The 16,738-nt window shown below is 45.3% G+C and overlaps 1 protein-coding gene across 1 annotated transcript; it reads left to right on the top strand.

The window, feature by feature from the left end:
• LOC109235561 (RNA-directed DNA polymerase homolog) lies at window positions 4,069–15,958 on the top strand. The gene is made up of 5 exons (XM_019401727.1): window positions 4,069–4,488; window positions 12,886–12,961; window positions 13,257–13,339; window positions 14,974–15,059; window positions 15,874–15,958. The coding sequence occupies exons 1-5, from the start codon at window positions 4,069–4,071 to the stop codon at window positions 15,956–15,958; spliced, it is 750 nt and encodes a 249-aa protein (XP_019257272.1).

Below are 16,738 nucleotides of genomic sequence, written 5' to 3' on the forward strand. Positions count from 1 at the left end.
TTCCTTGGCCTAAATATTCGAATCTATGGTAGAAATTACATGTAAATTGTAGGAAATTCATCAAAAACGGGTCAAGCTAGGGCTTGAAAAGTTATGATGTAAAAACGGATTTTGGAAGGGCATTTGAGCTTCGTTTTCGGTAAACTTTATACGCACGGACTCGTGGCGAGACGAGGAATCCGTTGGTGTGATTTTCAGAATTTTTCGAGAAGTAAGCCCGGGGCTCGGGTTTTACCATCTTCCTGAATTTTAGTACTTTTCGAGTATTTTTTATTGGGTTATGTTTCTTTAACCCATATTTATGTATTCGTTGTGATTTTGACTAGATTCGACGTGCGAGGAGGTCGATACGAAAGGAAAAGGCATTGCGGACCATTCTGCGGCCGGATAGAGGTGAGTAGTTGGTGTATATGATGGCCTGAGGGTTTGAAACCCCGGCTTATCACATTGTGACGCTATTGTAGAGCGTGACTCGCACCCCATGGCAGGTGCGGGATTGGTTATGACTGGGATTGAGACTTAGTCCATCCCGAACAAGAATGTTTCTAAATTGGCGACTGATACGCACCCTGTATTGAATATATCTGGGCTTATTGCCGTGTTTGGGGCCTTGTGCCGATCTGTAGCATCCTTAGAGGGTGAATGTCATTGTGATAGCATGCTTTGTATAATCATTGATCTCAGTCCTGTGTCTAATCACTGTTATAAAATGCTAAGTCACTTTTCCTGAAGTTAAATATCTAAAGTATATTCTTCTTAATAGATTGGAAATTGGGAAATTAATTGAACCTGTTACGTGACTCATATGCATATTGTGGACTGAGTATGGATCGGGCTGCACGCCGCAGCGAATGGTATGATTATATTGCGCTTGGGCTGAAGGAGCCCCTCCGGAGTCTGTACACACCCCCAGTGAGCGCCGTCGACGTTAAATGGATAGGGCTACGCGCCGTAGCGGTTATGTGCATTGCATTGCATCCTTACATTATACTTGACTGATATATTCGAAGTTGTTTTGCTGTTAGTTCGTAGTTAGGTGTTGGACTGTTAGTTTTAGCTTTACTTTGTGGCACTTTGTGGATTTCTTATCTTCAGACATTTTATATGCTTATTACTGACTAAGTCGGTAGTACTCACCCCTACTCCCTGCACCTTGTGTGCAGATTCAGGTACACCGGAGGCTTAGCTGAGCAGACTTTGTTTTCTAGAGCTTATCAGAGTTGTTGAGGTAGCTCCTTGATGTTCGCAGGACCTGACTACTCCTCCTATTTCAGTTTTATTTATATATATACATTTCCAGACTTGAGTATTTTCGTTCAGATATTGTTATTCAGATTGTTTTAGAGGCTCTAGACTCGTGGCCCCGGATCTTTTGGGAGTGTTGTTATCAGACTTCGTATTTTCTCAGTATTATTCTTCGACAAATATTGGATTATTATTCTAAAACTATTATAATCTCTTTAGATTGTGGGTTTTGAGGTTTACGATTGATTTGGGAACGACTGTGGTCAGGCTTGCCTAGCAATGTTGTTGGGCGCCATCACGATCGGGTTTGCGGTCGTGACAAGTTGGTATCAGAGCCTAGGTTACTAGGCCTCGCGAGTCATGAGCCGGTTTAGTAGGGTCTCGCGGATCGGTACGTAGACGTCCGTATCTATCCTCGGGAGGCTACAGAACCTTTAGGAAACACTTCACTTCCTTGAAATTCAAATCGTGCGGCTTGTTATTATGAAAAACTAAATTTCCGTATTCTATTCTCTCGCAGATGGCGAGAACCCGCGCTAACGGACGTGGCGGACGACCACCAGTGCCACCTAGAGGCCGTGGTCGAGGTAGAGGCAGGGCAGCAGGGACAACACCTACTGACCCACCAGTTGACAAGACTTAGGGTAAGATCCCAGCACCAATTGACCAGGCCCAGGGTCAAATTCCAGTTGTAGATGCTCCAGCAGCACCTGTTCAGGCACCGGCAGTGCCCATCGTGATTCCTGGTCTCCAGGAGGCTTTGGCTCAGATCTTGTCCGTCTGCACTGGCCTGGCTCAAGCGGTTTCAGCTACTACAGCGGCGGCTACTTCTCAAACCGGGGGTGGTCATCAGACCCCCGATGCTCGCACACCCGAGCAGGTTGTTCAGGGCTTACAGACACCTGGGGTAGCTCCAGCTCAGCCAGTTCAGCCAGCGGCACCAGTTGCAGCAGTTGTTCCAGTTGCGCCAGTCGTACCAGCTCCAGCTCATGTGGTCCCAGCTATGCCGGATGACGAGAAGCGTCGGTTGGAGAGGTTCGGTAGGCTTCAGCCCCCGACATTCAGTGGTGTTGAGGGCGAGGATGCCCAGGGTTTTCTGGATAAGTGCCAGCGTATGCTTCGTACTGCGGGTATTCTGGAGTCTAGTGGAGTGGCTTTTACTACCTTCCAGTTCACAGGGCCTGCATTTACTTGGTGGGAGGAGTTCGAAAGGCGTAGGCCTATTGGAGCAGCGCCCCTCACGTGTCAACAGTTCTCTACAGTATTCTTGGAAAAATATGTACCCCAGTCTCACAGCGAAGAGCTGCGTCGTCGGTTCGAGTGGTTGACTTAGGAAGTATGACAGTGACTCAGTATGAGTTGAGGTTTACACAGCTAGCTCGGCATGCTACGTGGATGATCCCGACAGATCGCAGGAGGATCAGGAGGTTTGTGGATGGCCTCAACTATCCGATTCGCATATTGATGACTAGAGAAAGGGCTACAGTAGTTACATTTGAGGGGGTAGTTGATGCGGCTCGTCAGATTGAGACAGATCGTCATCGGGAGTGTGAGGAGAGGGAGGCTAAGAGGCCTCGAGGTTCAGGTAGTTTCAGTGGTGCTCCATCTAGGGGCCAGTTCCAGCGCAGCAGAGGTCGTTCCTTCAGACCTCCTCAGTCAGGTCGTTCAGAGTCCAGTGGGGCTTCGTCAGGCCGTGGTCATCAGGGTCATCAGCAGAGCCAGCCTGCACTGAGTGCCCTTCCAGCTCAGAGCTCTACTCCTGCTTCTTCAGCCCAGGGTTCACCTGCAGTGAGGGGTTCCCATCAGTCCCCTTCTCCAGCTCCGGGTCGTTGCTACGAGTGCGGTGAGTTGGGTCATATGAGGAGACAGTGTCCCCGGTTCCGTAGTAGACAGTCTCAGCAGAGGGACCAGCCCTCATCTTCTGCTCCTGTTTCTTCAGCGCCCACTCAGTCAGCTAGGAGTGGAGGTCAGGTAGCCAGAGGTCACCCCAGGGGTGGGGACCGTACTGGCGGCGGTCAGGCTCGATTCTATGCTCTTCCAGATAGGAAAGACGCCAGTGCATCAGATGCAGTCATCACAGGTACTATCTCAGTCTGCCACAGGGATGCCTCTGCCTTATTTGATCCCGGATCTACCTACTCCTATGTATCTTTATATTTTTCTCATCATTTGGGTACGACCCGTGGTTGTCTTGCCTTGCCTGTGCATGTATCTACCCCGGTGGGTGATACTGTTATTGTGGATCACATATATCGATCTGATCTTGTTACTATTGGGGGTCTGGAGACCCGAGTTGACTTGTTATTATTGGGCATGGTGGATTTCGACGTGATTCTGGGTATGGATTGGTTATCTCCGTACCATGCTATTCTGGACTGTCATGCCAAGACAGTTACGTTGGCTATTCTGGGTATTCCGAGGATCGAGTGGCGAGGCGTGACTGACTATGTACTCGATAGGGTGATTTCCTTCCTAAAAGCCCAACAGATGGTTGGGAAGGGTTGTTTGTCGTACTTGGCTTTCGTTAGAGATGTTGGAGCTGAGACTCCTAGTCTTGATTCGATTCCCGTTGTGAGGGATTTCCCTGATGTCTTTCCAGCGGACCTGCCGGGCATGCCGCCGGACAGGGACATTGATTTCGGTATTGATCTGGTGGCGGGCACTCAGCCCATCTCTATCCCTCCCTATCGTATGGCACCAGCGGAGTTAAAAGAATTGAAGGAACAGCTTCAGGAACTCCTAGATAAGGGGTTCATTCTCCCGAGTGTGTCAACTTGGGGTGCACCAGTGTTATTTGTAAAGAAGAAGGATGGCACAATGAGAATGTGCATTGATTACAGACAGCTGAACAAGGTGACAGTGAAGAACAAGTACCCACTACCCCGTATTGAGGATTTGTTTGATCAGCTTCAGGGAGCAAGGGTATTCTCTAAGGTTGACCTTCGATCGGGCTATCACCAGCTGAAGATTAGGGATTCAGACATTATGAAAACGGCTTTCAGGACGAGATATGGGCACTACGAATTTCTAGTGATGTCCTTCGGGCTGACTAATGCCCCAGCCGCATTCATGCACTTGATGAACAGTGTATTTCGGCCGTATCTGGATTCTTTTGTGATCGTGTTTATCGATGATATTCTGGTGTACTCGCGTAGCCAGGAGGAGCACGCGCAGCACCTGAGGGTGGTATTACAGAGTTTGAGAGAGGAGAAGCTTTATGCGAAGTTCTCTAAGTGTGAGTTCTGGCTTAGTACTGTGACTTTTCTGGGACACGTGGTGTCCAGTGATGGTATTCAGGTTGACCCAAAGAAGATCGAGGCGGTGCAGAGTTGGCCCAGACCGTCCTCAGCTACTGAGATCCGGAGTTTCCTCGGTTTGGCAGGTTACTACCGCAGGTTCGTTCAGGGCTTTTCATCTATTGCTTCGCCTTTGACGAAGTTGACACAGAAGAATGCTCCATTTGTGTGGTCGGATGAATGCGAGGAGAGCTTCCAGAAGCTCAAGTCGGCCTTGACCACAACTCCGGTACTAGTATTGCCATCAGTTTCAGGTTCTTATACGGTGTATTATGATGCTTCGGGAGTTGGGATCGGTTGTGTATTGATGCAGGAGGGTAGAGTTATTGCGTATGCTTCTCGTCAGTTAAAGCTCCATGAAAAGAACTACCCTGTTCATGACTTAGAGTTGGCTGCTATCGTTCATGCCTTGAAGATTTGGAGGCATTATCTATATAGCGTATCTTGTGAGGTATATACGGACCATTGCAGTCTTCAGTACTTGTTTAAGCAGAAGGATCTTAAATTGAGGCAGCGGAGATGGCTTGAGTTACTCAAGGATTATGATATTACCATCCTGTATCCTCCCGGGAAGGCCAATGTAGTGGCCGATGCTTTAAGCCGGAAGTCCATTCGTATGGGTAGTTTGGCGTATATTCCAGTTGGGGAGAGACCCCTTGCAGTTGATGTTCAGGCTTTGGCCAATCAGATGGTGAGGTTAGATATTTCCGAGCCCAGTCGGGTGTTGGCTTGTATGGTTTCACGATCTTCTTTGTACGATCGCATCAGAGAGCGCCAGTATGATGACCCGCATTTGCTTGTCCTGAAGGACAGGGTCCAGCATGATGATGCCAGAGATGTGACCATTGGAGATGATGGTGTGTTGCGGATGCAGGGCCGGATTTGCGTGCCCAATGTGGATGGGCTCCGGGATTTGATATTAGAGGAGGCCCACAGCTCGCGGTATTCGATTCATCCGGGTGCCGCGAAGATGTACCAGGATTTGAGACAGCATTACTGGTGGAGAAGGATGAAAAAGGATATTTTGAATTATGTGGCTCGATGTCTCAACTGTCAGCAGGTCAAATATGAACACCAGAGACCCGGCGGTGTACTCCAGCGGATGGATATTCCGGAGTAGAAATGGGAGAATATTACTATGGATTTTGTGAGTGGTCTTCCTCGTACCTCGAAGAAGTTTGATTCGATTTTGGTGATTGTGGATAGGCTGACCAAGTCCGCACACTTCATTCCTGTATGCACTACCTATTCTTCGGAGCGGTTAGCAGAGATTTTCATCCGACAGATTGTGCGGTTGCATGGGGTCCCAGTTTCTATTATATCAGATAGAGGTACCCAGTTTACTTCTCAGTTCTGGAGAACATTTCAGCGAGAGTTGGGTTCACAGGTAGAGTTGAGCACAACATTTCATCCTCAGACGGACGGACAGTCCGAGCGTACTATCCAGATACTGGAGGACATGTTGCGTGCCTGTGTTATTGATTTTTGAGGTTCTTGGGCTGAATTCTTTCTACTTGCAGAGTTTGCTTATAACAACAGCTATCAATCCAGCATTCAGATGGCGCCGTAAGAAGCCTTATATGGGAGACAGTGTAGATCTCCGGTTGGTTGGTTTGAGCCCAGCGAGGCTAGATTATTGGGGACAGAGTTAGTGCAGGATGCCTTAGAGAAGGTAAAAGTGATCCAGGAGAGACTTCGTACAGCTCAGTCACGTCAGAAGAGCTATGCGGACCGGAAGGTTCGAGACGTATCTTATGCGGTGGGCGAGAAGGTCTTGTTGAAGGTTTCGCCTATGAAAGGCGTTATGAGGTTTGGAAAGAAAGGAAAGCTGAGTCCAAGGTTCATTGGACCTTTTGAGATACTTAGGAGGATTGGGGAGGTGGCCTATATGCTTGCCTTGCCACCTAGCTTGTCGGGAGTTCATCCGGTGTTCCATGTTTCTATGCTCCGGAAGTATGTTGGGGACCCATCTCATGTATTAGACTTCAGCACGATCCAGTTGGATGAGGACTTGACCTACGATGTGGAGTCGGTGGCTATTTTGGGTCGTCAGGTTCGAAAGTTGAGATCTAAGGACATAGCTTCGGTGAAGGTACAGCGGAGAGGTCGGCCCGTGGAGGAAGCCACTTGGGAGACCGAGCAGGAGATGCGGAGCAGATATTCTCACTTATTTGAGACTCCAGGTATGTTTCTTGACCCGCTCGAGGACGAGCGTTTGTTTAAGTTGGGGAGGATGTAACGGCCCAACCCGTCGTTACGGGAGTTACCGCCCTGTTTTCCCCGTTTATTGCTTCTATATGTTTCATTATATGTGTTTAGAGAATTTGAAGTAATTCGGACAGAGTTAGGTTAGAAATGAGACAATAAGTCTCTTTATGAGAAGGTTAGTTTGGAAAAGTCAACCGAATGTTGACCTATGAGTTAGAAGGCTCGGAACGGATTTCCGATGATTCGACTAGTTTCGGGGGATGATTTGTGACTTAGGAGCGCAATCGGAATTGAATTTGGAGGTCCGGTGTAGAATTAGGCTTGAATTGGCTAAGGTTGGATTTTGGCGAATTCCGGATGGTAGGTGAGTTTTTGATCCGAGGGTCGGAATGGAATTCCGAGAGTTGCAGTAGCTCCGTTAGGTGATTTTGGATATGCGTGCAAAGTTTCAGATCATTCGGAGGTGTTTAGGACGGGTTTTAGATCAAATGCAAGTTTCGGAAGTTTTAGTTTAACTTAGGCTTGAATCTGTGGTAATTCGATGATTTTGGTGTTTATGATAGTGTTTTTATGTTACGAGCAAGTTTGAATGAACTAATAGAACATATCTGTGCATTTGGTTGAGGTCCCGAGGGCCTCAGGATGAATTCGGGTGGTTAAACGACAGTTTTGAGATGTATTGCAGGTCAGATTTTGCTGTCATCTGGTGTCTCCGCTTTTGCGGAAATGGACCGCAGAAGCGGGTACGTGGTCGCAGAAGCGGTCGTTGGCCGGCTAGGGAAATTCCGCAGAAGCGGAAGGTGGCTCGCACCAGCGGGTCCGCATAAGCGGACATTGTACCGCAGAAGCGGTTTTGAGGGAACCGCAGAAGCGGACTTCGCGTCGCATAAGCGAAGTCCGGGTTTCTAAGTGAAGATCGCAAAAGCGGAAATGTGGCCGCAGAAGCGGTCCCGCATAAGCGAAAAGCGAGACCGCAGAAGCGAAAACTGGACTGGGCGACAGAAGGGTTTTAAAATAATATTTTTTCCACGACCCTTTCATATTTTTCCTCCATTGTTGACGTTCTTAAGAGCCTTGAACAAGGAAATTCGAGGGTTTTGACTGAGAATCACTTCGAGGTAAATTCCTTGGCCTAAATATTCGAATCTATGGTAGAAATTACATGTAAATTGTAGGAAATTCATCAAAAATGGGTCAAGCTAGGGCTTGAAAAGTTATGATGTAAAAACGGATTTTGGAAGGGCATTTGAGCTTCGTTTTCGGTAAACTTTATACGCACGGACTCGTGGCGAGACGAGGAATCCGTTGGTGTGATTTTCGGAATTTTTTGAGAAGTAGGCCCGTGGCTCGGGTTTTACCAACTTCGTGAATTTTAGTACTTTTCGAGTATTTTTGATTGGGTTATGTTTCTTTAACACATATTTATGTATTCGTTGTGATTTTGACTAGATTCGACGCGCGAGGAGGTCGATACGAAAGGAAAAGGCATTGCGGACCATTCTGCGGCCGGATAGAGGTGAGTAGTTGGTGTATATGATGGCCTGAGGGTTTGAAACCCCGGCTTATCACATTGTGACGCTATTGTAGGGCGTGACTCGTAGCCCATGGCAGGTGCGGGATTGGTTATGACTGGGATTGAGACTTAGTCCATCCCGAACAAGAATGTTTCTATATTGGCGACCGATACGCACCCTGTATTGAATATATTTGGGCTTATTGCTGTGTTTGGGGCCTTGTGCCGATCTGTAGCATCCTTAGAGGGTGAATGTCATTGTGATAGCATACTTTGTATAATCATTGATCTCAGTCGTGTGTTTAATCACTGTTATAAAATGCTAAGTCACTTTTCCTGAAGTTAAATATCTAAAGTATATTCTTCTTAATAGATTGGAAATTGGGAAATTAATTGAACCTGTTACGTGACTCATATGCATATTGTGGACTGAGTATGGATCGGGCTGCACGCCGCAGCGAATGGTATGATTATATTGCGCTTGGGCTGAAGGAGCCCCTCCGGAGTCTGTACACACCCCCAGTGAGCGTCGTCGACGTTAAATGGATCGGGCTACGCGCCGTAGCGGTCATGTGCATTGGATTGTATCCTTACATTATACTTGACTGATATATTTGAAGTTGTTTTGCTGTTAGTTCGTAGTTAGGTGTTGGACTGTTAGTTTTAGCTTTACTTTGTGGCACTTCGTGGATTTCTTATCTTCAGACATTTTATACGCTTATTACTCACTGAGTCGGTAGTACTCACCCCTACTCCCTGCACCTTGTGTGCAGATTCAGGTACACCGGAGGCTTAGCTGAGCAGTCTTTGTTTTCCAGAGCTTATCAGAGTTGTTGAGGTAGCTGCTTGACGTTTGCAGGACCTGACTACTCTTCCTATTTCAGTTTTATTTATATATATACATTTCCAGACTTGAGTATTTTCGTTCAGATATTGTTATTCAGATTGTTTTAGAGGCTCTAGACTCGTGACCCCGCATCTTTTGGGAGTGTTGTTATCAGACTTCGTATTTTCTCAGTATTATTCTTCGACAAATATTGGATTATTATTCTAAAACTATTATAATCTCTTTAGATTGTGGGTTTTGAGGTTTACGGTTGATTTGGGAACGATTGTGGTCAGGCTTGCCTAGCAATGTTGTTGGGCGCCATCACGATCGGGTTTGGGGTCGTGACAAGTCCATCCGGAGACCCAAGGTAGATCTGCCGGCGTTCGCAGACTCTGGAGTCCCCTTCCAGTTATCCTAGTTTCCTTGTTTACTTTTATTTCGAGAATAGATGTATTTTCTTTAAACCAATATTTGAAGTGACTCTTAGAAGTTCGTGGATTGTGACACCAGATTTTGGGTAGCTATGTATTAGTACTTGGATTATTATAAATTTCCGCACTTCTTTACCGTGTTTTGGTTTAATGATTGTTATTTACTGTTTTGGATAGTGGTTAGTGTATTAATTCTTTATCTGTTGGCTTGCCTAGCATTTTGAAAAGTGAGGCTCCATCACGATCCCGAAGGTGAGAAATTAGGGTCGTAACAAAACAAAAGATGCACACAAGTCTAAATACATCATACGAACTCGCTCGCACGATCAAATTGCAAAAATAACACCTACAACTGCAAACTTAGCACCAAATAAAATGAAGTTTTCAAGAATACATTGAAATTTCTAATTTCTCCACAGGGCGTCTGTAACGACCTGGCCGGTCGTTTTTGGAATTTACGCCCCGATCCCCTATTAACTGCTTTCCCCAAGTTTATTTCTGCTATTTTGATTTGCCGGGATGTTCGGTTTTGAGTTTTGGAGAGTTTTGGGACACTTAGTCCTTAAATAAGAGCTTAAGTGTAGGAAAATTGACCGTAGTCAGAACAGTGTGAACACAGCCTCAGAACGGAAATCTGATGGTTTCGTTAGCTCCGTTGGGTGATTTTGGGGTTAGGAGCGTGATCAGAGTGTGTTTTGGAGGTTCGTAGCTAATATAGGTTGGAAATGCCTAAAGTTGAATTTTGGAAGTTTCCGGTTCGATAGTGAGATTTTGATCCGAGGGTCGGAATGGGATTCCGAGAGTTGCAATAGTTCCGTTATGTCATTTGGGATGTGCGTGAAAAGTTTCAGGTTATTCGGACGAGGTTTGGTAGACTTTTTGATCGAAAATGTGTGTTTAGAGTTTTTGAAATTCATATGGTTAAATCCGATGAAAAATAGGTATTTTGATGTTGTTTTGAGCATTCCGAAGGTTGGAACAAGTTTGAATGATGTTATGGGTTATGTTCGTAGGTTTGGTTGAGGTCCCGGGGGCCTCGGGTGTGTTTCGGATGCTCAACGGGTCATTTTTAGAACTTGTTCAATTGTAGAAAATCGGTCAGCTGATATCCTTCTTCGCATTCGCGTCTTCTCCTCCGCGTTCGCGAAGAGTAATCTTGGAGGAGGAAATTATAGTTCTTCGCGTTTGCGTATAGCTTCACGCGTTTGTGAAGGTTTGCCTTCCCCCTTCTTCGTGTTCTCACCCCAACCCCTCGCGTTCGCATAGTAGAATTTGGCGCTGAGGGGCTGTGGCTATTTTCTTCTTCGCGTTCGTGACAAAGCCTCCACGTTCGCGTAATCCCCTGCTTTTTATTCTCCTCGTTCGCGATGGCCTTTTCTTAGCAGCTTCAGTTCCTTCTTCGCGAACGCGATGGTCCTTCCGCGTTCGCAATTCACAAATGACCTGGGCAGACTCTTAAAAATCACAATCCGAGGGTTTAAGCTTATTTTCATAATTTCGAATTTGGGAGCTCGGGAGGGCAATTTTTGAAGACTTTTGGACCTGGGTAACTTGGGTATGCGATCTCTACCCAACTTAGATCAATTTCCATGATTCCTAACTTAAATCTAGCCTTTAAATTTTGAATTTGGTTGAAAAATTTGGGAAAAATTTGATAAACATCATAGGCCGAATTATTAGGTTTTGATTGGGTTTTTGACATCCAATTTGAGATATTCTTATATGAATAGACTCGTGCGAGTGTGAGGATTCCGAAAAGATAAATTTCACCCGATTCTAAGGCATGGGCCCGAGGGGCATTTTGGTCATTTTACATAATTTCGCGTATTAGCTTAGAATTTGATTGTAGATTCAGCTTCTTGAAGTATTATTTAGATTATATAATGGAATTGAATATATTGGGCCATTTGGAGTCGGATACTCGTGGCAAAAGCATGGTTTCGGGTTGATTTAAGCTTTGTTCGAGGTAAGTGGCTTGTCTAACCTTGTGTGGGGGAACTTTCCCCATAGGATTATTATCGTGGTAATTGAAATGCCTCGTACGTGAGGTGACGAGCGCGTACTTGAGCTAATTGTTGAAAAATTTTCTTTAAGTATTTCAATTGAATTCCCTCTCATGCTTCATTTACTTGCGCATTTTAGCCTGTTTTTAGTTTAGAAAAGTATGTTTAGTAGACTTAATTGCCTATTTGCTCAATTTGCCTAAAATGCAATATGTGAAGCATGTTAGGCTAGACTTATCTGTTTACTTAGTAAGAAATCTAGCTTTGTTGAATATTCTTGTGTTACTGCTCTGTGTTTTACTTTGGGACTACGGGACGGTATCCCGGGAGTTCCCCTGCATGTTTACTTTGGGACTACGGGACGGTATCCCGGGAGCTCCCCTGTATGTTTACTTTGGGTCTACGGAATTGCATTCCGAGAGATCCCCCTGCACATTTATGAGTTGGACTACGGGACTGCACCCGGGAGATTCCATCGGATATGATATTTATATTTGGGAACTACAGGACGGTATCCTGGGAGATCCCCGGTTATTATTTTAGAGCTGAGCTGTATTCTCTTACTATGTTTTACTTGCCCTTATAGTAGTTGTTGCAGCCCTTCATATCTTGTTAAACCCCGTATCTTATTTAACCTCAGTAGGGCCCTGACCTTCCTCGTCACTACCCAACCGAGGTTAGGCTTGGCACTTACTGAGTACCGTTGTGGTGTACTCATGCCCTTCCTGCGCATGTCTTTCATGTGCAGATCTAGGTACTTCGACTCAGTCCTACCACCCCCGAGGCGAGGCGACTGCTATTGCGACTTTGAGGTATATTTGCCGCGTCCGCAGACCGAGGAGTCTCTTTCTATTCCTGCTGTTTAGTATTAGTCCATTCTGTATTTCAGTTCTTGTGAGACATTCTGGAGTTAGAGCTATGTAGTACTTCTTAGCTTGTGATTCATGGGTTTTGGGGTCTTGGATTTATGTATTGGTTTTGAGAATTTAATATGGTGTATGCCGAGCGATACATTTAACCACTGTTTATTTTCCTTTATCTGTTTAAGTTGTTTGCTTCCGCAAATTTTGGTTTCTTTTTCCGCAATTTAAGCTTACCTATTTGTAGAGACTAGGTGCCGTCACGATGGTTCCCGGAGGGTGAACTAGGGTAGTGACAAGTTGGTATCTGAGCTCTAGGTTCATAGGAGTCATGAATCACAAGTCAGTTTATTAGAGTCTCGCTGATCGGTACGGAGACGTCTGTACTTATCTACGAGAGGCTATGTAACTGTTAGGAAAATTTCACTTCGATTGAATTCCTTGTCGTGCGAGATTTTTGATATCACATTTCTAAACTTCTGTCCTCTATTCTCTCATAGATGGTGAGGACACGTGCTACTCGAGATGACGAGGCACCCGTGCCCCCTCCTGAAGTCGTCAGAGGCTGGGGCCGGGGTAGAGGCCGAGGACGCGCTCGTGGTGCAGCCAGAGCAAGCTGCCGCCGATGTACCACCAGCAGTACCAGCCGGAGTCCAGACACCTGATACGTCTGCCACTACTACTACAGCACTCCAGGAGACTTTGGCATAGTTTATGAGCATGTACACCACTTTGGCTCAGGCAGGGTTGCTTCCCCTTGCTGCAGCCACGTCTCAGGCTGGGGGAGGAGTACAGACTCCCGCCGCCCGCACTCTTGAGCAGCGAGTGCATGTTGAGAAGGTCCCAGAGATTATTCTTGCGCTGCCTGCAGTACCAGTTCAGCCCGAGGACAGGGCAGCGGCATCAGAGGACGGGCAGCGGAGACTTGAGAGGTTCAAGAAATATGATCCACCGGTATTTAGTGGGTTAGCATCAGAGGATGCCTTGGGATTTCTAGAGGAGTGCTATTGTATTCTCCGTACTACGGGCATATCAAGATCGAGTGGGGTTTCCTTCACTACCTTCCAGCTTCGAGGAGCCGCCTACCAATGGTGGCGTGCTTATGAGTTAGACAGTCCGCATGAGGAAGCTTCCCTGACTTGGGCTCAGTTTTCGGATATGTTCACGAGGGAGTATGTCCCCCAGTGCGTGGAGTTTGAGCATTTGCGCTAGGGTACTATGACTATCTCGGAGTATGTTGTTCGTTACATCGACTTGGCTAGACATGCAACGGCTTTGGTTTCTACGATTCGCGAGAAGGTTTGCCGGTTCATTGAGGGGCTTATTCCCAGCATCTGATCTAGCATGGCTCGTGAGTTAGAGATGAATATATCTTATCAGCAGGTGGTGAGCATTGCTAGGAGGATTGAGGGTATTCATGCTAGGGACAGAGAGGAGAGAGAGACCAAGATGTCTCGAGAGTTGGGTCGTTATTCTGGTGCTCGTGCCCCAGCTGCAGGTCGTCATGGTAGGGGTCATATGGGTCGCCCCGTTCATCAGCAGCCAGTGGTATTCCAGCTCCACCTAGGCCTCGGGAGCCTTATTATGCACCTCCAGTTTCTAGTGCGCCTCCTGCACGGGGTGCTTCCAGTGCTCAGTCCAGCAGACCTGGCCCGAGCCAGTCAAAGCCGCCACGTCCTCCCAGATTTTGTTTTGAGTGTGGTGACACACGCCATATGGTGAGGGATTGCCCCAGACTTAGGAGGGGTGCACCTTCGAAGACTCCTCAGCCACAGCAGGCCCCGCAGAGCTCGAAGGCTATGGTTCCCGCACACGTTGCTACTCCACCGGCCCAGCCATCCAGAGGTGGAGGTCCGGGAGGTAGAGGTCGCCCTCGAGGGGGAGGCCAGGCCAGATATTATGCTCTTCCAGGCCGTACTGTGGTTGTCGCCTCCGATTCTATCATCACAGGTACAATCTTGGTCTGTCACAGAGATGCATCGGTTCTATTCGATCCAGGCTCCACTTATTCTTATGTGTCTTCTTATTTTGCTCCATATTTGGGTGTACCTCGGGATTCTTTGAGTTCCCCAGTTTATGTTTCTACTCCTGTGGGGGATTCTCTTGTTGTGGACCGCGTTTATCGGTCGTGATTGGTTGTTCTTGGTGGTTTTGAGACCAGAGCCAACTTATTATTGCTCATCATGGTTGATTTTGCACTACTGAAAAATTGGTCTACGGTAACGGTTGGAAAACCGTCCCCATAGACTGCCAAACCGTTGCCGTAGAGATTTTGGAACGGTTTATCGCCCGTTACATCAGCCGGCGTACCCATAGGTCTACTGGAACGGTTCTTGCAACGGTTTGCATCGCCGTGACAATAGATATATCTATCGCAACAGTGTTCCCCTTCTCTGTTGGAACGATTATTTTTTTTCAATTGGAACGGTTTAAAACCGTTACTATATTGTTTATACAATGGTTCTTAACCGTTGCCATATTATTTAAAGCAATATTTATGTAAGCTATTGCTACAGTTATGTTGGATATAGCAACGGTTTCTTTAAGCTATCGTAACGGTTATATTTGTATTTGGAACGGTTTTGTAGATCATTTTGGAACAGTTTATGGGACCTATTGCAACAGTTTACATTGTCTACTGGAACGCCACTTGTATCCTATTGCAACGGTTCAGGTAGGCTATTGTATCAGTTCAATTAAAACCAAAATATAGCACCTGCTATAAATAAAATTTATGCATATAATAAATTATAATAACACTAAAATTTAAATACATAATCAAAATGAAACTATTAATAATATAAAATTATCCATCAAGCAAATAATAATATCCATAAAGCAAATGTTCTACCCCATGAGTGCATAAGTTTAGTACATTTCAAAAGGGTAAATAAGTTTCAAAAAAATGTTGGTAACAAAAGATTCCTAACATTCATATATAACAATTCAAAATTATCTCAAGTAAGGTCTAGTTCTTCGTCGTCTTCATCATCCATTTCTTGATCTACTCCACCTACGAAAGAGGATAAACAAAATTATTATCCTTCAAGAGAATCCGGTCTAAGAAAACTCATAGCACAAATTGCCATGAAAAAAAAAAGAAGAGAGAGCTAGCTACTATTACAGAGTGCAAAAAAAGAAGGCATGTTTTCTATTACAACAACAACAACAACAAAAACAACAGACCTTTCCCCTACCATGAGGGGCAGAGATGCTGTTTCCAGGAGACCCACGGCTCAAGAAAGCAATAAGTGGTTCTTGGTTAAATTCCAAATTATGTTCTGGTCAACAGGTTGTGTTTTGTCGAGCAACCTTTTTTATAAGGTTGCAATTAACTTCTATAAGAGAACTGCTATCATCCTTCAGTATCAAGAACAAAAGGTTAACACAAAATGCTACGTAAGGCCTTCTCCTCACTCTCGCTAGCCCCAACCCCAGCTTCTTGTAATTTCTCTCTTTTAATTTTGCAACTGATGCTGTTTCAACAGCATTTTTGCAGCCCAACCACCTTCAAACAGTAATCTGTTATTACTTTCATCGTTTGCTTCCAGATCTACCACATGTTTGCTTTAGCTCTTCCATCGCATACTAGTTTGCTTCCAGCCAATACACATGTTTATCATAGTTATACCAATCCTAAATTTAACCTTTTAGAGCAGGAAATAATGGCTCCGCCAGAATTTTATTTGGTCTATTAGAAAAGTGCAGATGCACATGTTGATTCAGACTAAGACGGACAATTACTTCTCCATGCCCTGCCCCATCCAACCAACAAACATTTAGTAAATACATACTAATATGAAAAGATCAGTTCAAGGATTAGAATAGGCCTTCATCAGCTTCCCTTCCCATGAAATGTGCAATATTAGTCTATTAGAAAGAAATCATATTCAAGGTGGTACGCATTTAAATCTCTTTATATCCATGCAAATTTGTACAAGTATTTTAATGATCTGTAAGCTCAAGAGATATGCAAATGTTAACAAGATAAGCTTTAGTAACTGGTAGTGATTAAGCCTCCTGATACAACATATGTTTTTATTTAACTGATCAAAAACTCGGATATGCATTTGTAAATGCTTAATCCACAAATCAGAAACTGCAACAAAGTTGTTTGTTCAGTTGGTAAGAGCCATGTATATTATCTCTCTAAAGTGTAAAGCCTTAACTTGTGTAAGAGATATGTGAACTTCAAAGTAATCCCTGTAGCAGAAAAGGAGCTTTCTACAGCAACTAGGTAGGTGGATCTCTCATCCAATTCCAATCAGTTTAAACAGAATACATAAACATATTGCATGCAGCAGATATAACATTATAGCAGAGACAGTAAACAGATGATATAAATGTCAATAT

Source organism: Nicotiana attenuata, chromosome 1 (genome assembly GCF_001879085.1).
Source record: "Nicotiana attenuata strain UT chromosome 1, NIATTr2, whole genome shotgun sequence".
Taxonomy (NCBI): Eukaryota; Viridiplantae; Streptophyta; class Magnoliopsida; order Solanales; family Solanaceae; genus Nicotiana; species Nicotiana attenuata.